General features: G+C 31.4%; 1 protein-coding gene across 1 annotated transcript in view; it reads right to left on the bottom strand.

Moving 5' to 3' along the window:
* Positions 1-24175, bottom strand: part of Dhc1 (dynein axonemal heavy chain 1) — a 176597-nt gene that overhangs the window by 112148 nt on the left and 40274 nt on the right. The window contains exons 14-21 of the mRNA XM_081764457.1: positions 20970-21148; positions 18616-18803; positions 18113-18307; positions 17639-17777; positions 12778-12935; positions 8315-8433; positions 7736-7863; positions 2066-2262 (exon numbers count right to left, since the gene is read on the bottom strand). Coding sequence (XP_081620583.1) covers positions 2066-2262; positions 7736-7863; positions 8315-8433; positions 12778-12935; positions 17639-17777; positions 18113-18307; positions 18616-18803; positions 20970-21148 — 1303 coding nt within the window. The remainder of the gene's footprint in view (positions 1-2065; positions 2263-7735; positions 7864-8314; positions 8434-12777; positions 12936-17638; positions 17778-18112; positions 18308-18615; positions 18804-20969; positions 21149-24175) is intronic.

The following is a 24175-nucleotide window of genomic DNA, read 5'->3' as shown; positions in this document are numbered from 1 at the left end:
GAAACATGCTACTTATTTCTCTCAAGGGATGTTGGCAGATGCGTTTTCATCACAAGGCGACCATGAGCACCCGCTTAGTGGCGCTAAGCCGCCGGTAACAAAAATAACTTAAATTTTGAATTTATGTTAATGTTTCATTTGCATTCATTTGCGATCACCGTCAACAATTTTTACACATGTCAGATAAACTGTGCAGTGTCAAGTAACTATGTCAGATAAACTACTAACACTTTTTTTCTTGATAAAGAATAGAAACATGAAAGCTGTGATAGTTTTCTTACTTTCCCCTGGCAAAAAAGGTTAAAATATGGCCAACTAAGAGCAAAACTTGCACTACCCTCTTTTCTTCTTACAAAGAGCGTTAACGTCCTTTAAAACGCCGCTGGAGGTCGGTACCTTTAAATTTAAAAAAGGGTACCGTTATCTCAGTTTAGCTTGCCTATTTTCTGGAATTTGTACCTTTTTCCAACTCACTGATTAAATAATGTATGCAAATTGTTGCGAAAAAGTGTAATGTATCCTGATGTACACAAAGATACCTATCCACTTTCAGATTATGAATCCAGCAATTGATTTGAATCTAAAAGTCCTGTAATCTGTAAATCAAAGCTGAGCTTAAGCCTCCACCCTCTAGATCAGTGGTCGCCAAACTTATAAAGCTTCTGAGCTACAGTATCGTTTTTAAATTCTACTGTGAGCTATCAACCAAAAGAACTATCTTTTTTTTTTTTTTTTTTTTTTTTTTTAACAAAATTATACATTTGTTCATTGCCTATAAACTTACATTTCTAGTAAATATGAAATCAAGCTATTCAATCTCAAGTTAGCAAATGTCTAATATCATACGAAAAACATAGCAAATGTCTAATATACACATGAAAAACATAGCAAATGTCTAATATACACACGAAAAACAGCAAATGTCTAATATACACACGAAAAACAGCAAATATCTAATATACACATGAAAAACATAGCAAATGTCTAATATACACACGAAAAACAGCAAATGTCTAATATACACACGAAAAACATAGCAAATGTCTAATATACACATGAAAAACATAGCAAATAACTAATATACACACGAAAAACAGCAAATGTCTAATATACACATGAAAAACATAGCAAATGTCTAATATACACACGAAAACAGCAAATGTCTAATATACACACGAAAAACATAACGTGCACATCTCCACTCGTATACAATCAACTGTGAGATGAGGTTGACAATGGCAGTTGCTCGGGAGAAATAAGCAGTTGTTGTCGTCAGAGGCAAGGATGTTATAAAATAGAGGATCTGCTCATACAACAAAATCGTGAAGCCATACGTCACAGCTTCGCCACACCTACTTTGCCCACACCGCGCCACTAAGATCGCAATGTTTCGAGCCAACAATCATGGCGGAAACGTGAGTAGCCAATCAGACGTTCCGGCTCAGACGATGCTCGGTTGTTTTTTGGCTTCATTGAGTTCATATGATGAAGATACGTATGAGCATATCCTCTATTTTATAATGTCCTTGGTCAGAGGCACCTGTCATTAGCATCAGCTCAGTGCAGGAATCAAGGTTAGCCAACCGGAGAGTTAACACGATCTACTAATAGCTCGCAATCGACGGTTTGGCAATCACTGCTCTAGATACATCAAAATCTGTATTATCTTATAAAATTAATACTAAAAGTAAGAGGGTTAAGCGTCAAGTTTTCCCCTCTACTATGAAACTGATAAGGCAGAAACAATTGCTGATTATTATATAGATATATTGCTTAACATATCCCATGCGTAAATGGGATTTTCAGACGTTTCAAACTAATTGATTACGAAATTGAAGACGTAGCTCGGGGCTCAGATGGAGAAATTTTAGAAAGAGGAAACCAGGAAGTTGATGAAGCAATTGGAAAGATACAATACATAGTTTCCAAAAAACGGATCCACATGCAAAATAGCCGCGAAGCTCTGTATGTGTTAAATTAACTGCTGTTTAAATATATAATCCATAATGAAGCACCATTGTATACTCCTCTGAAACATCAAGTCATGATATATTCTTATACTAACCATGCCATTTCTTGAGACTGTGGCGGGAGAAGCATTATCAATGTTATGAGGTTCAAAAATAATTTTACACGTGGCTGCCATTGGAAGTCTGTCACCATTTGCCAGCGTTAAGGTTTTGTTGTCATCTAACACGGAATTCAGATTTTCAATCCAGATGCTGTCCACAGGTCCATCTAATACCAGCCACACGTGATCCTCTGGAAATCGAATATTAAAATTTATAAATTGCAGCATTAGTCATGTGATAGAAAGCATATTGTATTACCAAAAAAGGCTCACTTTAAGTCTCCGTTTGAGGGAAATTTGTATACAGTTTCAAAGGCTTCTGTCCTGATCCTTAGTGAAAATAACTTACGCTGTTGTATGAATCACACTCTGAATCTTTTTCATATTTGTAGAAACAGAATGAATAAGTACAAGGAACTATTTTATTTTCTCTTGGTTTCTCTAAAAATATGTAACCTCATGAACCTTAAATCACTGGAACGCAAATTGATCATTTGTGCAAATAACACCAGCATTATTTTGGTAAAGGAAACTTTCAATCACCTACAAATTTTGATTTGTTCTTTGATTTCAGCGAACATTTTATGTTCAATTGCTGTTGAGGAGCAAGTGTATTTTTCGCTCTTACTGTTATTTGTAGAAGTGATTAATTGATATACACATTCCCTTTACTTTACTTAAATTTCCCACATCTGCCCTGTTTAAACCAAATTCACGTAACATTTACTACTCTACACTGCATTTATTCCGAAGTTGGTCATCCGCGTGGTTTTCGACAAAAATCGTAATAACAGCTACGAAAATTTAAAAATCAATTTTTCGGATCGCTTGGCTAGCTAGTGTCGGGTTAGCTTGGGGAAGTTTTGACCCATTTTGTTAAAGTTAATAGAGAGTAATTTCTCACCTCTGCGTAAGGATATCAAATGGAGCGTCTTTATACACCTACGGCTATGTACAGATACCCAAATGTTTGGTACTTTCCCGCATTCCAACCATGCAGTAACCTTGCGCGAAGAAGTTTCTTTCGCCTGCCAAATAGTCCCATATTTATAACAATTTATATTTAAAAAAAAAAAAAAAAACAACTTCCGCTCTCCTTATATATTATCAAGCACAGAAACGAGCAAATTATCGACTTCTTCCCAGTAAATTTTCAAAGATTTGCTAGAAACGGGCAACCAATTTTGGAACTTAACCCTAACATAGTGTAACTTCATTCATCTCGACTCGGAAACTACTACATAAATAATTAATACTATTCTGATTAGAGTACATACTTATTTTTTTAAAAAAAAATTTAAATAAGGCGTAACAGTTTCAATAACTTAACATTATCTTTATCAGTTGTACCTGGAGGAGATATCTTCATAATATTAAATTATTATTGTTGTATAATTCTAATTGTTACATTTTATAATTTTAAATTTTAATATGAAACAATCAGTAGTATATTTGTAGAACTTATTAAGAAAGAGTGGTGTGAAGACATACAGAAAAGGAGAACAGAGTCCTGGAAGTGGTTAAGAAAATGAGAAAATAGGAGGAAAGACATAAATGAAGAAGAAGAAGGAGTAGTGTATGAAGTGAAGTGTAAGAAATGTAATATGTTATACACTAAAGAAACAGGGAAAAAGCTTAAGGAAAGAGTTAAACATAGGGAGAATGTGAGGCTTGAAAGAGAGAACAATGCTATATACAAACATGTTAAAGAAACGGGGCATGATATACATTAGGAAGGGGCCCATCGTCTAGAAAAAGAGAATGGAACAATAAGAAGAAATTGGAAAGAAGCACGGAGGATTAAGAAAGAAAGAAAGAAAGAAATATTAATGAACTGGACAAATGGAATTCAAATACATGAATTATAGGATAGATTGTTAGAAAGAATTGAAAGATAAAAATCATAGATAGAAGAAATATACTCGTATATATTTAAAAATTTACAAATTACAGAAACAAATAGAAACTCGAATATAACGTATACAACAATTAGTTTTCCGATATTCTTAGATGAAAACCTCGGCTGAATATATGATTCTTTACAAATTTTTAAAATAATAATAATGATTCAAATAATTATCAAAATACTTTTAAACAGCAATAAAAATGTTGATATCAACTCCTCTTTAACCGGAACGTCTTCTGCCTCCGAGATCTCCAAAGCCATGCTACTTTCCTCTAGGACATTGCATTTGACCTACTGTGCTCTCTGCTGAGAAAGGGAAAACCAGAATTGGTTTTCTTCGGGTTAACAGTTCTGTATAATGTATTGCTTGACGCTTTAACTCCCAGAAGATTTGGGGCTCAAATGTATTCTAGATCTCTCTAACTTTATTTCCAAATTTCAATGCTCTTAGTGTACTAGACGCCTTCAGAAATTATAAAAGAAAAATTTCTTCCAGTTCTTTACCAGTGGGCAACGTGCCCATAATAGCGGCTACGTTCCCTCGTTGAATGGCCATGCTAATGCGTTGAATTAGAAAAGATTTAGCTCGAGTGTCTCCTGATTTAATGGATATACGTTTGCCAATTTCGTTAATAAATTTTGCGCCCTCTTGATCCCAGGATCCACTAGATTCAATTGCTATTGCAATAAACCAATACTTATCTAGGAGATTAACGTATTTATTTCTTTTTTCTTTTGCTCTTCGTGCAGCGATAAGTCCTGCTTTGGTCGACGAAAATTTTAGATTGGAGGGTGCATAAGTGTCTGAGTAAGTGAAATCCCAAATCAACGCCTTTCCTTGCTTCCAGGGCACTAAGGTCATACCATTCTGCCTTTTTCCGTCTGAACGGCTGCACCCAATTGGTTCTCTCACTGCTGGCACTCCTGCGGATGTTAAGGCTCTCAAAATGATCTCATTCACACTCGAATGGCGTGAATGTCTGCCGGCAGTGCTTTTGCATAACAGACATGCGTGTAAACCTCTTTTATCTACGAGAGCATTGCACCTTGGGCAATGATGTTGTTCACATATATTTGCTCCTAGTCGAAGGGCGACGGACACTCGAAAGCTTTCGTTGTCTAGGTGTAGGCCGAAATTATTCAGAGAAGCAATAGAAATAAAATTATGTGATAGAACATTGAATAGAGAGAAACTTTAAAATTAACCGATATTTGGAATAATTTATTAAAATAATAACAATAAAAGGGAAAAGTGTAATAATAATAATAATAATAATAATAATAATAATAATAATAATAATAATAATAATAATAATAATAATAATAATAATTGAGAAACCAGTTAAATTATAAATTTAAAATGAAACAATCATTTATAACAATACTTAATTGTTTCATATTAAAAATTTAAAATTATAAAAATGTAACAATTAGAATTATATAACAATAATCATTTAATGTTAACAAGATATCTCTTCCAGGTAACGTCTGATGAAAATAACGTTAAGTTATTGAGACTGTTACGCCTTATTTTAATTTTAAAAATAATAAGTATATACTCGGGTCAGAAAAGTATTAATTATTTATTCAATATAGTGTACTTTTTAAATGTATGAGATAATGTTTTCTTTATTTTGCGGTAAGTAATTCATTTTATGTTTCCGCTTCGAAATACCCTTTATTGACATTTAAGAGACAAATATATTACGAACAATACTTAATGTAAGTTTTGGGGTAGAAATGCATGTATTATGTTAAGCAGTAAGCTTATGAATTAAAACTATGAAGTTTTTCTTTTTTTTCTTTTCTTTTTTCTCTTTCTTTCTTACTTTTTTTTTGAAAATATAGATAACTTTTTCGTATCATTGAAAGATTATTAATAATATTATATATATGTTCATGACTTTCTTGTTACACGGTATATATTATTATATCTCATATGTAACTAGAAAAAAGCTTGTTTCACAACCCTGAGATTTCCAGGGTTTATTAGTATACCCAAAATCTTATTAATAAATTTAATACCATTTACTACATTTCATTATTTCGATTTCGCATCTCATTTGAGTCGCCAAAGGCTTCTTTGCAATAAACGATAACTATAACATGATCGTAAGTTTAGGGACACATAATAGCCAGCAAAATCGTATCCAACTTCATACGTTCTTTGTGAGTGTAAATGAATGGATGGAGCAATACGAATAAAATTTTCTTTTGCTTAGTGATAGTAATTATTTGTAAATTGATAAGTCAGAGGTGCATGCTATTAAATTAAGGAGAAGGATGCTTACCTAATGCGTGTGCAATATGTTAGGGGTATTTAAAACGGGGGAGTCCGCTGTTTCTGGATTATTGAAACATTTCAAATTGTCACAATAAAAAAATTAAGGTCTTGAGGTCATTCACAAAGCTGCATCATTAGTTGAAACAAATTTTTATGAGTCATATTTCATTAGAACCATAAATTCAGGAATGAATATAGACAAAGAAAGCCTGGACAAAAAACGGGATTGTATAGACAAACAATTGTTACGTAATCAACTATTTCAACAATAAACAACAGGTTAGAGGACAACATAGCTCAGTGACAGAGTGATCAGTTCTGGTGTGAAGAATCTCCCTTCGAATCCAAGCCATGTGAGTTTGTGATGGACAGACACGTGTCTGTGAGTTTTCTCGAGGTTCTTCAGCAGGATCAACTACTTATTAACGTAAAAATTTTACTACTTTTTTTTCTTAAAATCGTATTAGTAATACTATACAATAATAGAAATTGTTCTCAAAATTCATTATATGATATCCAATTTTGCATAAGATTTAAAAAAAATCTACGCTTAAAATTCAGATTTTAGTAACTCATCAAAGTACGTCCATAGGGAATACTGGCATATGATACATACCAGTAGAGCCTGTTCTGCAAATAGCGTAAATAATATCATAAACTGTTTTCCTTATTTTTTTCGCTGAAGATTTTTCGTATTTATTACTACAAAGTGAGATAGCAAAGAAAGCCACTTTACATCTAATGTTTTTTTTAAATCTCTATTAAAACTTAATACTCGATATTTTAGCCTGGGCTGGGCCATGATCGCTAACACTTCTACCGCAAACTGGAAGAAATTACTGAGATATTATGAAATGTTTATATCTGCACTAACGAAACACTCTAAATATTCACAAAGCACAAAAAAACTATTTAACACTTAACAGTTTAAACTATTTTTGTTCATTTTTAAGGTGTAAAAATATTCTAAAGAAGATTTGTCTTGTTTAGTATTTTTACTTCTCACTATTCGTTTCACTTTGTGCTTTGTTCCCATTTAATACTTCATTCCAATCTGGTCACTTATGTATAAAATTTAAATTTGGTTATGAAAATGTTAATCATGTGTCTCTTCTTTACAGATCTGTCATGGTGTAATTACTGGTGACGATAACAACATTAGAATTTGGAATATAATAAGCATCTTGACGAAGATTCCCCAATTGAGGTGAGTGACAGCATTCACTTTAACCGTTTCTGCTCTTAATAACACAGAATATGACACATTAAGTAAGCACCCTTTTCCTAATTGTGAATTATCGAGAATTCTACTCAAACTTTTCTGTTTCTTTTGAAGCTACTGATAAAAAAACAACACGTATGTTGTGGTATGTTCACATTTACACCAACAATTATATAACCAGGAGAAATACTTAATCTAGTTTTGGTATTTAATCCTATTCTCCACTAAATACTAAGAATGATATATAAAAACCTGGTTTAATTTTCAACGTTTTCCTCCATAGAGCTGAAAATATTCCATCTGTCCAATCATTTGTTGCAACATCGAGTCTTCCAAACATCTGAGCAGCTGTAATAGCTTTGGGATTCATCCTCATTTCCCTACAGAATATAAATACTGGTTTATTTGAAACAGTAAAGTCTATAGCGCAACACCAAATAACTTATACACAATAATCGTAGTAATGTGATTTTAATGTATGGTATTAATTCTGTGGCTTTCAAAGAAATACAAAAAACTGAAATTATTTTAAGCTTATTTACTTAAAGACTAACGCATTTTTTTAAATCTAATTGCTCAGGAAGAAACACTTCTTCCTTGATTGCGTCTTAAGAATATTCCTGCATAGTTTCAACCACTTTTCTGGACCCTTGTTCAATAGTTTAAATCAGACGAACATAGTTATTCCATAGGATTTCCAATTCTTATACATAGCATAGTTTGGAAGTCTGATACCGATACTACTACTACTACTACTACTCCTACTACTACTACTACTACTACTACTAATAATAATAATAATAATAACAACTACAATTATTCATTACTAACCTATGTTGTTCTCCACAAGCTGTCATAGCCTTCATAAGCGTTTGAATACAAGTTGTTTTCCCAGCACCAGTCGGACCTAAAGTCATAATTCCGTGTCGAACTCTTTGTGTCTCGTACAACTACAAGAAATCGTAATGTAAATTATTTGCAAATTGCTTAATAAATCGCTAGATTTGATAGCTCATTAATCAAATTTTACAATATTATTGAGTATCACGAATAAAAAATATGTTCAAGGATGGAACATATATATCAATCGACAGATCTCATTGGCCTGAAAAATATGATATGGGCGAATGTAAATCCTCATGTGTAGTTTTCGAGAGAAACTAATTTTTCTTAAATCTAAAAATTGATGCTGCAATAACCATAGCATCTATTAAAATGAATATGATATTAGAGTATACTCTCAGGCCTTTTATTATGACAATAACAAGAGCACAGTATGTAGTATGGTTAATGATATACAGCTGTTATATGTATGTTGAACTACAACTCAAAATACTTTCATTTATGTTTAGCTACGGTTCAAACAAGTTTCATTTAGGTTTAACTACAGCTCAAAAAACTTTCATTTATGTTTAACTTCAGCTCAAACAAGTTTTGTTTATGCAGCTCAAAAAGCTTTCATTTATATTTAACTACAGCTCAAAAAAGTTTTATTTATAGTTTCGCAACACAAATAACTTTGATTTATGTTTTAACTACAGCTCAAAAGTCTCTCATTTATGTTTAATTACAGCTTAAAAACTTTCATTTATGTTTAATTACAACTCAAAAAACTTTCATTTATGTTTAACTACAGCTCCAAAACTTTTATTTATGTTTAACTACAGCCTAAAAAACTTTTATTTGTGTTTAATTACAACTCAAAAAACTTTCATTTATGTTTAACTACAGCTCCAAAACTTTTATTTATGTTTAACTACAACTCAAAAATCTTTCATTTATGTTTAACTACAGCTTAAAAACTTTCATTTATGTTTAATTACAACTCAAAAAACTTTCATTTATGTTTAACTACAGCTTAAAAACTTTATGTTTAATTACAACTCAAAAAACTTTCATTTATGTTTAACTACAGCTTAAAAACTTTCATTTATGTTTAATTACAACTCAAAAAACTTTCATTTATGTTTAACTACAGCTCCAAAACTTTTATTTATGTTTAACTACAACTCAAAAAACTTTCATTTATGTTTAATTACAACTCAAAAAACTTTCATTTATGTTTAACTACAGCTTAAAAAACTTTCATTTATGTTTAATTACAACTCAAAAAACTTTCATTTATGTTTAACTACAGCTCCAAAACTTTTATTTATGTTTAACTACAGCTTAAAAAACTTTTATTTATGTTTAATTACAACTCAAAAAACTTTCATTTATGTTTAGCTACAGCTCCAAAACTTTTATTTATGTTTAACTACAGCTTAAAAAACTTTTATTTATGTTTAATTACAACTCAGAAAACTTTCATTTATTGTTAACTACAGCTCCAAAACTTTTATTTATGTTTAACTATAGCTTAAAAAACTTTAATTACATTTATGTTTAATTACAACTCAAAAAACTTTCATTTATGATCAACTACAGCTCCAAAACTTTTATTTATGTTTAACTACAGCTTAAAAAACTTTCATTTATGTTTAATTACAACTCAAAAAACTTTCATTTATGTTTAATTACAACTCAAAAAACTTTCATTTATGTTTAACTTCAGCTCCAAAACTTTTATTTATGCTTAACTACAGTTTAAAAAACTTTCGTTTATGTTTAATTACGACTGAAAAAGACTTGTTTATGTTTAACCACAGCTCCAAAACTTTTATTTATGTTTAACTATAGCTTAAAAAACTTTAATTACATTTATGTTTAATTACAACTCAAAAAACTTTCATTTATGTTTAACTACAGCTTAAAAAACTTTCATTTATGTTTAACTACAACTTTAAAACTTTTATTTATGTTTAACTACAGCTTAAAAAACTTTCATTTATGTTAAATTACAACTCAAAAAACTTTCATTTATGTTTAACTTCAGCTCCAAAACTTTTATTTATGCTTAACTACAGTTTAAAAAACTTTCGTTTATGTTTAATTACGACTGAAAAAGACTTATTTATGTTTAACCACAGCTCCAAAACTTTTATTTATGTTTAACTATAGCTTAAAAAACTTTAATTACATTTATGTTTAATTACAACTCAAAAAACTTTCATTTATGATCAACTACAGCTCCAAAACTTTTATTTATGTTTAACTACAGCTTAAAAAACTTTCATTTATGTTTAATTACAACTCAAAAAACTTTCATTTATGTTTAATTACAACTCAAAAAACTTTCATTTATGTTTAACTTCAGCTCCAAAACTTTTATTTATGCTTAACTACAGTTTAAAAAACTTTCGTTTATGTTTAATTACGACTGAAAAAGACTTGTTTATGTTTAACCACAGCTCCAAAACTTTTATTTATGTTTAACTATAGCTTAAAAAACTTTAATTACATTTATGTTTAATTACAACTCAAAAAACTTTCATTTATGTTTAACTACAGCTTAAAAAACTTTCATTTATGTTTAACTACAGCTCTAAAACTTTTATTTATGTTTAACTACAGCTTAAAAAACTTTCATTTATGTTAAATTACAACTCAAAAAACTTTCATTTATGTTTAACTTCAGCTCCAAAACTTTTATTTATGCTTAACTACAGTTTAAAAAACTTTCGTTTATGTTTAATTACGACTGAAAAAGACTTATTTATGTTTAACCACAGCTCCAAAACTTTTATTTATGTTTAACTATAGCTTAAAAAACTTTAATTACATTTATGTTTAATTACAACTCAAAAAACTTTCATTTATGTTTAACTACAGCTCCAAAACTTTTATTTATGTTTAACTACAGCTCCAAAACTTTTATTTATGTTTAACTACAGCTTAAAAAACTTTCATTTATGTTAAATTACAACTCAAAAAACTTTCATTTATGTTTAACTTCAGCTCCAAAACTTTTATTTATGCTTAACTACAGCTTAAAAAACTTTCGTTTATGTTTAATTACGACTGAAAAAGACTTATTTATGTTTAACTACAGCTCCAAAACTTTTATTTATGTTTAACTATAGCTTAAAAAACTTTAATTACATTTATGTTTAATTACAACTCAAAAAACTTTCATTTATGTTTAAGTACAGCTCCAAAACTTTTATTTATGTTTAACTACAGCTCCAAAACTTTTATTTATGTTTAACTACAGCTTAAAAAACTTTCATTTATGTTAAATTACAACTCAAAAAACTTTCATTTATGTTTAACTTCAGCTCCAAAACTTTTATTTATGCTTAACTACAGCTTAAAAAACTTTCGTTTATGTTTAATTACGACTGAAAAAGACTTATTTATGTTTAACTACAGCTCCAAAACTTTTATTTATGTTTAACTATAGCTTAAAAAACTTTAATTACATTTATGTTTAATTACAACTCAAAAAACTTTCATTTATGTTTAACTACAGCTCCAAAACTTTTATTTATGTTTAACTACAGCTCCAAAACTTTTATTTATGTTTAACTACAGCTTAAAAAACTTTCATTTATGTTAAATTACAACTCAAAAAACTTTCATTTATGTTTAACTTTAGCTTCAAAACTTTTATTTATGCTTAACTACAGCTTAAAAAACTTTCGTTTATGTTTAATTACGACTGAAAAAGACTTATTTATGTTTAACTACAGCTCCAAAACTTTTATTTATGTTTAACTATAGCTTAAAAAACTTTCGTTTATGTTTAATTACGACTGAAAAAGACTTTTATTTATGTTTAACTACAGCTCCAAAACTTTTATTTATGTTTAACTATAGCTTATAAAAACTTCTATTTATGTTTAACTACAGCTCTCAACACATCCATTTATGCTTAACTATAGCTCAAAACACTTCCATTTATGTTTAACTGCAGCTCAAAAACTAACTTTGACTTATGTTTAACTACAGCTCAAAAACTTTCATTTATTTTCCAAAGATACTAGCAAGCTAGTGCCAAGTTGAACAAAATGAGGTAATTGAGGATATATTCTCATGTAGTTTCACACAAAATCGATAAAACAAATTTTATGTATAATCCAGAAAGTAATTTACTTCTGAATCAATAATATCACTTTTGAAGTACTGGTGTGTTGTATAATCAGTAGAGCATATATTATGAATAATATTTCGAATACCAGCAGTCTAATTTCAATAAATATTAAATATAACTTTGAATAATATAAACAAAATTCATTGAATATTGTTGAAAGGATACTCGAGATAATAGCCAACAGAAATGACACAGCTTATTATTTCAACAATCTAATGTCATTAAACTTAGACAATGTGAATTTTTTTACTATGTCTGACAAGTATTATGTTTCTAATACGAAAACATGAATATTAAAAAGAAAATGCATATATATATTTACTTGTATAAGTTTAAGCACCCACGGTGGATGATAGACAAGTCCAGCTTCTAATGTAGCTTTTTCAATGGCGGATTCTAATTCAGCATACGTAGTTTTCTCCAATATTTGATTTGGAAATAAGTCTGTCACCAAAGACATAAACAGTGGCTCATCTTCGTCTAGAAACACAAGAAAAGATAATAAATATAAACATATAAATAGATTTACATTTTGAATTAAATCCACCTTTAATATTAAAAGTAAATTCAGAGGTTTTAACATTCCAATCAAGAAATTTTGCTACCTCCACTTGGTCAGACGTTTAAGAAACAAGACATTTTCTTTTTGTTTTCGTAAATTATTCATGACCTATGAATTACATATATAATTTTTGGCCTTCTCTCCATCTTCTGCATTCATGGAATCAATATTATAAATAAGATAAAACAATAATAATGCAGCTACCCACCCACACACAAAATAAATAAATAAAAAAAAAGTTCTGTGCACCGGACCCCAGGGTATGTATTCGATGTATTTTGTTAAACAGAATCCAACTTTCGAAACCCCAGGACGATTGATCGTGTCAAATGTTTATAGACGAAAAATTTGACTGATTTTGGATAGGGAGGACATACATTTTTCGCCTACAAAACAAAATAGACATAATCAGTAGTCCTAGAATTTAGAAATTTTGATTCTGTATAACAAAATATCGAATCAATACCCTGAGGTCCGCTGCACAGAACCTTTGTTTTTGTATAGCTGTATTACGTGTATCCTCCCTATCCAAAATCGCTCAAGTTTTTCGCCCATAGAAAGAAATATACATGGTCAATCGTCTAGGGATTTTGAAATTTGGATTCTGTGTAACAAACTATATCGAATCCATACCCTGGGGTTTGATGCACAGACCTTTATTTTATTTTATTTTATTTTATGTATGTATTTATTTATTTATTTTTGTATGGCTTTGCTACGTGTATTCTCCCTACCCAAAATCGCTCAAGTTTTTCACCCATAACAAAAAATTGACACGGTCAATCGTCCTGGGGTTTCGAAATTTAGATTCAATGTAACAAAATACATCGAATTCATACCCTGGGGTCCGCTGCACAGAACTTTTTTTTGTATTGCTGTGTTACGTGTTTTTCGCCTATAAAAAATTGACACGATCCATGTTCCTGGGGTTTTGTATTTGGATTCTGTGTAACAAAATACATCGAATCAATACCCTGGGGTCCGCTTCACAGAACTTTTTTTTTTTTTTTTTTTTTTGTATTGCTGTGTTACGTGTTTTTCGCTCATAAAAAATTGACACAATCGATCTTCCTGGGGTTTTGTAATTTGGATTCTGTGTAACAAAATACATCGAATCCATACAATGGGGTCTGCTGCACAGAACTTTTTTTTGTATTGATGCATTATCTGTTTTTCGCATATAAAAAAAATTAACACGATCCATGTTCCTCGGGTTTTGTATTTGGATTCTGTGTAACAAAATACATAGACTCCATACCCTGGTGTTCACTGCACAGAACTTTTTTTTTTTTTGTATTGCTGTGTTACGTATATTCTCCCTATCCAAAATCGCTCAAATGTTTCGCCCAGAACAAAAAATTTCGCCCATAACAAAAAACTGACATAACCGATCTTCCTGGGGTTTCGAAATTTTGATTCTGTATATCAAAGTTCATCGAATCCATACCCTGGGGTCCGGTACACAGAATTTATTTTTGTTTGTGCGGCTGTGTAATTGTTAAATACTGACACTGATTTAACAATTACACTGTTAAATACTGAAATCACTGTAATTGTTAAATACTGTAACAGTGATTGGAAGACAGCAGTTGAAAGAAGACAGTTTGAAATAAGAGATGTTAATCTATCGGTACCGACAAGTAAGAAATACTATTCTGTTTATATAGTCATGCAAGTAGAACTTGCATATAGCATGAAATAAAGTAAATTTCCTGAAAAGTAAAAGTCAATAATGTTTTATTAAATTCCAATACGGACTTTGAGGCTACATCAATGATATTTAGAGAAATTCCACATGACAAAATGTTTGTCAGATACAACGCTGTAGTTAATATTGTTCTTTCAACGTCAAAATGGAATAGATAATGTAAAATTGATACATAAGTTATTAAAATTTTACGTAGTACTAAATTAAATAAATAGAATGTATTTTACCTGAAAAGCTAAATGCTTCTTGCATAGAACTATCTAAAAACATAACATACCGTCTTTATAATGTATTATGTAAACGTAAATTATATAGAAATGAATATCCAAAAGCTTACCTTAAACAAGAATCTATATAAAAGTGTGACACACGAAACTAAAACGATTTTTGTATGACTAAACTCCTAAGGAGGTTTTTCTAAATGTAACTCCTTAGATATATTCTGTATATCATATCTCTGGATGTCAGATATGGTGACATCACAAACCAACCAAGATAATTTTTCTCTCTAGCGGTTTTCATTTTAGCTGAATTCTTTGATAAAAACGAGAAAAGAGTAAAAGTAAATGGTCATGTTTTCAGCGCAATAAGATTTGCTGATGACATAGCTCTGATAGTGGAGAACGAAAAGGACTTGCAGGAAGCACTTTCAAACTTGAACGACCAACTGGAAAAACATGCAAAATGAAGATAAATAAGAAGAAAACCAGTGATAAAGTGCACAAGAGCAGGACAGGAAGAGGCAAATGTATGGCTAGAGGGAGAGAAAATCGAAGACGTTAAGATTTAGGAAGTCTAATATCCTCGGACAAAAGAAGTGAAAAAGACGTAAGTTCAAGAATAGCGCAGACTAAACAAGCGTTCAATAGGAAAAGAGGACTGCTAACGTCAAGAAATGTGTCGTTGGACGTTCGAAAACGATTTATTAAGACCCTGGTATGGAGCTTGGCGCTTTACGGATCAGAGACGTGGATGTTGAGAAAAGCTGAAATATCCCAAGCTGAAAGCATTTGAAATGTGGTGTTGGCGCAGAATGCTGCGCATATCAGGAACCGAAAGGAAAAGGAGTGAAGACGTACTAAAGGAAGCTAATGAAGGACGACAGATCATAAAAATAATAGGAAAAAAGAAGAAACAGCATGCTTGGGCATCTTATTCGGCACTCCGATTGGATCACCGTGTTGATAGAGAGAAAGATAGAAGGAAAACCACGAAGAGGAAGACCAAGGATAGAATATCTATACGCAGTTACGAGTAAGAAACCTTATCAAAGTATAAAACAGCTCTTCCAAGAGAGAGAAAAGTTTTAAAATTTCTATGTTGCCTACCAACTTGTGGTTGAGACGACAAAGAAGAAGCTGTTTTCTGTCAAAGCTTTTCGGGTATTTTATATTTGGTATTTTGAGGATATGTTGCAATCCGGAATTGCCGAATGTGTAGTAATTTGCCGAGGCATTACTTTATTTCAAAAATGGATTAAACACAGATTACGCCTAACAGCATAATTTGCATTCAGATATGAGGAAGTACAAAATCATTGAGTTACATAAAGCAACTCTGCTGTGCATGTTACTCAATCTCATATTCCATAAACACCTTCACCTAGCTCCTTAATCCTCTTGAATAAAACTATTTGATCGTCTGCTTTAAGAGAAACAATTAACTAAAATTAGTAAATAATAATAATAATAATAATAATAATAATAATAATAATAATAATAATAATAATAATAATAATAATAATAATAATAATAAATGAGATCTCCATCTCATATGGTGACATTACATATAAAATTCAGTCCATTTGGTCGAAGTTGTTACGTAAGGAAATATTTGAAAATGGACATCATAGTTTCAAATTGTACCATTATACAGGATGTCCATAAAAATACTATCATATTTTAAAGTGGTATTTCGTAGCTTTGGATAATCGTATTTAAATTAAATTGGTCGAAAGAAAATCTCAAATATTTTTGTGAATGTCAACAATGAACAACAATGGGTAACAATGTCAATAATGGATAGGATCGAACACAGAAAAAATAAATTTACTCATGTTTACTTTGTGATTAGTCAATATGGGTTCATTGTTGGATATTTAGCAGACAGTTGCTGTTTCTACTGAAGGTCACATGGGAAGCTTTTATGTTTCTCTACTGTTATGTCATAATGGGCTAACGTAAATTCATTTCCTTTCGTTGTGTTGTGCTGTTATTAAAGAGTAAGTTTTAAGGAGTTATGGCGACCCCGCAAGAACGAAGTTGATGTGTTTCGGAATATCACATCACGCAGAGTCTGGTGCAGGTTCAGCGTGCTTTTAGGCGAAGGTTTCAATATCAGGCTCCTACTTCGCACGTGATTTTCTGGATCGTGGATGCATATGTCATCAAATCCATTTCATCCAGTTCACTTCATTAGACATATTGGAACATGTGTGGCGTGAATGGAATATCGCCTTGCGGGCGCGATGGCTCAGTGGTAGAGTGTTCATCTCCGGTGCTTCGGGTCCCTGGTACGATCCAAGCTCGCGCCGTGTGGACTTTGTGGTGGACAAACACCGTGCTCGTGGGTTTCTCCGGGGTTCTCCCGTTTTCTCCCACTTTTTTCATTTCACCATTTCACTCATCTCTCATCATCACCGTCTCCTTTAGCCTAACCGGCATAACTGTGGGACGTAAAACTTAAAGATTTCATTTCATTTCATTTTGGAATATCGTCTTGATGTCTGCATCGCCACTTGTGGGACCCACATTCAATGTCTATGAAATACAGTAAAAATATTTGAGTTTTTCTTTCAAATGTGACCAATTTCATTTAAACAGATTTTCAAAAGCGACGTAATACCACTTTAAACTATGATAGTATTTTTATGGACACCCTGTATATTTTTCTTGTTTGTGATTAGTTACTTACCTATTAACTTTGAGAGATTCATATCTCTAAGAACACGCATAACAATTGTGCTTTCAGAATCCTTCGAGTTCACTCTCTTAGCAGCTCCTAAAGTTCGAAGAACGGACAGAATATTCCGGAGACCAAAATCGTAGTGCACCTAGAAAACGAAAGTACTTCAGAATGTTTTACCTGTTAAAACAGAATCATTTTCTGCTTCAGGGGGCATTATTATCATTGTAAATATTTTTATTTAAAACCTCGATAAAGTATTATTCATACAACCTCTGCGTATTCTCAGAATTTTTCAAGTTCGACTTGTAAGTTTTCTTGAAAATGAAAGTTAGTACTATTTCTCATTAAAAGTAACATGTTTTCAGGATAAATTTTATCATTCAATTGTTAAGTTTTGAAAAAGAATAGCTTTATATTTAATATAACTGAATCGTATCCAATTTAAATCATATTTTAAACAAAAAGATATAATAAACTTACTTGTTTCGTTAGTTGTTCTTCGCATAGCTTGTACAGGGTATAAAATTTCCTAGCAAGTGTTATGTTCTCAAGAAAACCACAACTGGCTAGTTTCACCCTGATAATGATCTGACGATCTGGAACCATCATGGCTACTGTTCGAAATTGGATCTTCAGATTTTCAGGTAGCTCTTTTCGACCAGCATAGCCAGGGTTCTATAAAGTAAATATTGTAAGTAATAAATAAATAAATAAATAAATAAATAAATAAATAAATAAATAAAATAAATAAATAAATTATTATTTTTAAATTCTTAAGTAGCAAATTGGTATTAAATTACAGTAATTTCTTTGCTCTCTAAATAGTATTTTTCGATCACCTACGAAAAAATGTGTTACTGTTATTGTGAGTTAAATGTGTTTTTCCCGAAAATAGATAGAAACTTTTGTATCTAACGAACACAATATTTTTAGTCACCCATTTAACAAAGTGTAGCTTAACACAACTTAGAAGTAAAACTTACCATTGTAATAAAAATGCCAAACTCTGGACATAATGTTATAGTATCGCCATCGGTAAACACAAACTGTTTCTTCTTTTCTTTTTTAGCTGACAGTACTACTGCTACTTGTTGAGCTGCTACAGATAATACAGGAAGTTCAATTCGATTGAATTCATCGAAACAACCCCAAGAACCTGACTGAGCAAGGCCTGGAAAGAAAATTTTATATCGGTACAATGTAAATTTGTAATCATAGATCTAATAATATTTGCAGAATTGTAATAGTATTCATATGAATAAAACATTTCTTGGTAGAATAATAATAGTTATAACCTCTAGTTTGACTCATTTTATAGGCCCCTCGGTACTGTACATTGACTCTTAATATTTTTCTTATTTGATGTACAGTTCGCGAGATATTGGCTTGTAACACTTATTTTAACCCACCCTATATATATATATATATATATATATATATATATATATATATATATATATATATATATATATCCCTCCCCCTTCTCTAAGTTACACCGTCAAAGTGAAGTGATAAAAACCATCTCAGGTCCGAACCTCATCTATGTTCAAAATTTGACCGAGATCGTTCGGGTGCTGCAAGAGTTATTAAGTCACAAACATAGTCAGTTTTCATTTTTATTTATGTTGGTAACTCAACAACGGTGGCAGAATTTGAAATTAAAACTAAAAATTTCATAACAAGCCATTAGACTGCCAAATGCAAAAGATATTAGCTAGAGATGATTTATTCTTGACAAACTGTTGTATATAGATATCAATATAATATAGCCTTAAGTTACAAGTTACAATTATTTCAGTGTCTCAAACAATAGCATTGAAGACTGGTTATATATGTATTATGTGTATGTGAATCAGACAATATATACAAACAATGCTTAATAATTACTTGTACAAGTACGTAATAATAAAACTTAAATTCAAATAATTAAGTAGTACTGTATCTAGGAAACTTAACTGAAGACAATCAGTATATATGAAATGATAAACAAGACTTGATTGAATTTTAAAACATCAAGATGGCTGCCGGACAGAGAAGTACATGAGTGTTAAGTTCTCACTAGTTTCAATTTTTCATTGTTAAACAATTTTACTTTTTTCACACTTTTACTAGTTTGATACCATCTTAAAACAATTTATATATGTCTCGTGTTACTTTTCTACCGTTATTTCTTACAATTATTAATGTTAATAATTTTAGTTCGAACCAGCTATTTGTCCTAGTTAAACGGGCTAATTTGGTACAGTTCATGCTGTAACTTTCAAATCAATTTCAATACTGAAAAAACACTTTAGTGATAAGGTTGACATGGCTTTATAGTTGTGTCTATAACGATAAACACCCGAAAGGGGTAGAATAGAAACCAAACTTCACAGAGAAAAGTTGTTCTAACACGCTATAGACGCAAAAGCCTCACTATTCAACGGGACGAAGATAATAATCATTGGAAAAATGGACTGATCACGTCTAGTAAATCAGTAACATATACAAAGATTTATACAAGGATAAGAAATAAAATAAAGCTATGACGACGTGACTTATATACAGGGTGTTACAAACATGTGTTACAATATTTTGGAAACAGATTCCTCCCATTAAAATAAGAAAAAAAAAAGTCCATATGGATATGCGCTCAGAAGTGGATAGTTTGGGAGTTATAGGATGCCGAAAACGTGAAACAAGTGATCTTTAGAAGTCCATAGCTCCATTAGTATGGGACCTATCGTAGTCGGGTCGAGATATTACTGAGAAACTGGTATGCGAACTATCCAAATATCCATGTTTAAGAATGCTCCAGTACTTACACACCAATTTTTAGAGAGGTAGGTGGAGAGTGATCAAGTACTCCCAAACAGCCTCTCTAAAAAATGATTGTGCAAGTAACGGAGGTTCTGAAAGATGGATATTTGGGTAGTTCACATACTAGTTCCTCAGTAATGTGTTGATGCGACTACAATTGGTCTCAGTAGTGGAACTATGGACCTTTAGAGTTCATTTTTTCACGTTTTTAGCAGGTCGACATGAACTTTTACATATATATATATATATATATATATATATATATATATATATATATATATATATATATATATATATATATATATTAATTTGAGAATTCTATTCCTAAAATATTGTGACAAATGTTTGTAACATCCTATAGAGCGAATGATCCAATCAAAAGATACGACGACGGAGTGAAAGTTTTTAATGTAGTAAACAAGAAACAGTATGAAAAGTAAAATTTGTTACAAAGCCTTCATTGAGCGAACAATTAGTGTATGTGAAATATTTCAAACAATTATGGAAAAGACTGAAGTAGATGACTGGATAAACTAACCTTTATATATCCGGCCAAGGCCTCTGTAATCCATTTGATCAGAACAGTTGAAAACAACTACATATTTGGCCAACGTTTTCCCCATATCTTTTACTGTTTCAGTTTTACCAGTTCCTGCAGGACCACAAGGAGCACCTCCCATACTCATGGACAGAGCTTGTGCTAAAGTAATGTAGCATCTGCAAGAAATATTTCGTTTTACTACAGTAATCACAAGACGTGCAAATACACGGTAAAGTTTATATTTTTTAAAATCATTGTTTACAACACTTTCACAAAATCTTATCAAGAGTTACTACACTTTTATAATATTATAAATAATACGAGGGCTGTCCACAAAGCAACAGACATTTTGAAATAAAAACAATTAACAGAATGAACAAACCAAATTGTATTATATTCATTTGAAAGGCACACTCTTAAGCTATTTTCCCACATAATAGCAAATTAAGACACTTATCATACCGTGGCATAGGTTTTTCAATACCATCGCGGTAAAAATTTGCCGCCTGCGATTTCAACCACTGGCTTACACCGGCATACAGTTTGCCGTCAATATGAAAGCGTTGTGTAGTGAGCCATGTCTTTATTGCTGGAAAGAGGTGATAATCGCTCGGCACCAAATCCGGGTTGTATAGTGGGTGATCGAACACCTCCCATACAAAACCATCCAAGAGCTCTCGGGTACGCTTCGGCAGTGTGTGGACGTCCCTCACTCGGCCTTCACTCATTATTCCATGTCCATACACTTCCAGTTGGTGATGAATTTCAATTGACTTGTGAATTTTTGCCAACAAAAAACCTAATCACAGAACGCACCTCACAAGAGGCGGGATTTTCCATTTCTGGACTGCCTTCGTAATCACTGCAACAACTAAATTGAAATCAAAGTGATAGTTAATAAATCTAGAATATTGAAAGCAATTCCAAGAAGTTGATGAATATGTGGATTGCTTGGACGCCAAATGGTCTAACTCCAGAACATAAAAAAAAAAAAAAAAAAAAAAAAATGGACTAATGCATTCATTCACTTTTATAGATGGGCAACTTTTCAAAAAAGATTTTTACAAACAGTAAATTATAAAACCATAAACTACATACTTATGGTTTTATTTATCAATACGTTATGGTTTTGGCTGTCAACATAACAGAGGTAAACTTCAAGTCTCACTCCTGAAAAATTTTAGTTTGGAGTCAAATCATTTGGCATCCAAGCTTTTGATATATAGTTTTTCAATATTGGATGTTTTAATTTCCAGTGCTTCATCAAGAAATCTCATTGCAGAAAGCCTTCAATAACACAATCGATCCAGTTTTACCCAAATTCAATTAGTAACTTTTTCATCACAAAAGTGCAAGATGCTTTCATAAAAAGTAATTTGATTTTCACATGAATATGACTTAAGACCACAACAATAGTAGTTGCAAAATCTAGAAAAGCTCATAAAAGCAATGTTAAAAGAAGTATTTCGAATTATTATTTTATTATTACGTATTCTGTTTCTCCGCAGAGCATGGGACTAATAGAACTTTCCCCACCCCACCCACCATTTGGTTCGGGTCTGAAATTGTTAATTCCACATTTCTCGATCTTCAGCTTCCTCTTTCAACTACCAATATTTTCTTCTAGTTTTCAAATCATCGATCAGTTGTGTTCTTCCTACTTATCACTTACATTCCATCTTTTCCTGTACGGCGTTATGAAGGTAATTTCTTCCCAAGGTGTGTCGAATCAAAATTGGCCTTCCTACCAGGGACGGCTTTAGGATTTTAATTTTGGGTAGGTCCGCTCCCTCGCTTATGGATGCATATATACATTTGATTGACTGATGACAGTAGGAAATTACTTTTAAAGTAATTTTTGATGCTATTTGTTAAATAATTATCTACCATTAATATAAATAGTGAAAAAATATTTACTCTTTATTGTATCTTTTAGCGTTTATATATTTTTGAAAAATTTTGGGTAGGCCTGTGCCTTACCCGCTAAAGCCGCCACTGCTTCCTACGAAGGATTCTGGCTAAAAGCATCCTTTTCTCTCCTATCTGTTTCAAAAATCTTCATTTGTTACTCTCCCTGTCCATTTTATCTTCTCCACCTTCCTTCAAATACCCTATTTCGAAACTCTCTAAATATTTCTTCTCTAACTTCCGTAATGTCCAAGTTTCCAAACCATACAGTTCAATACACCATGTACGTATATATATATATATATATATATATATATATATATATATATATATATATATATATATATACGGGCGTCTCTGGCGGGGGGACGCGTCCCTTCCCAAATATTTTGAGTACGAGATAAATGGATCAATGCTGAAACTATTTAGATCTATGTGGAAGAAGTAAAAACAAATTAAAGATATGTCTGTTCTTAAACATTGGATTAATGTGTTTAGAATGTCCGCCTGATGTGTGTCACTTTCAAAGAAGGATTTTTTTTTTTTTTTTTTAAGTTATGGTTCTTGGTTAGTCAAAGTAGTCTCGGCTGCAGGCACACAATTTTTTTATTACTTAACCAGCAACAACTGGTTTCCATGACGAAGGGAGACTGGGGAAGGGAAGGAAAGGATGTATAGAAAGTTTATCTGCAAATTAAGAAGGGAAATCTACAATAGAAGCGAAGATGACAAGAGGAATTTAAAAAGGTAGATAAATTTGAATATTATATATGAGAGTAAATCTCATGCGAATACTGTGGAAGGGCAGCAAGAGACAACTACTATGACAATATAGAAACTAAAGATAGAAAAGAGTGTTTAATGAGCGAATTGAGTTTGAGGAACATAGAAAGAATACATTGAGGAACCGGATGACAGCAAGAATCAACCGTACATTTTAGACATTAAAACGGAAAACGAAGTAATCGAGGATGGTTCATTGGACAAGTTTAAAAACATACTGCGAAATGAAGAACAAAAGGTAGACAATATACCCTTTGAATTTATTAAGAATACAGAAGAATGAATATCAAAAATTCGAAATTCGCAATCAAGTCAAGTGTCATCGTAAGACTTCCTTCAGAGAGTTAAGATTTTGTTAGCTAAGAAATCGAAATATATGAGGACTATAAAACTACATTGCTGCAAATGCATTTAAGAACACTGAGTAGGAATTCCCCGGTACGACTGACAAGGTGAAGAAATTACCTAAGAACCATATTATATATAAATTTAATTTCTTTTCGGCAAGTAGT

Source organism: Thermobia domestica, chromosome 7, assembly GCF_964235325.1.
Source record: "Thermobia domestica chromosome 7, izTheDome1.hap1.1, whole genome shotgun sequence".
NCBI lineage: Eukaryota > Metazoa > Arthropoda > Insecta > Zygentoma > Lepismatidae > Thermobia > Thermobia domestica.
This window is presented reverse-complemented; position numbering and strand designations above follow the sequence as displayed.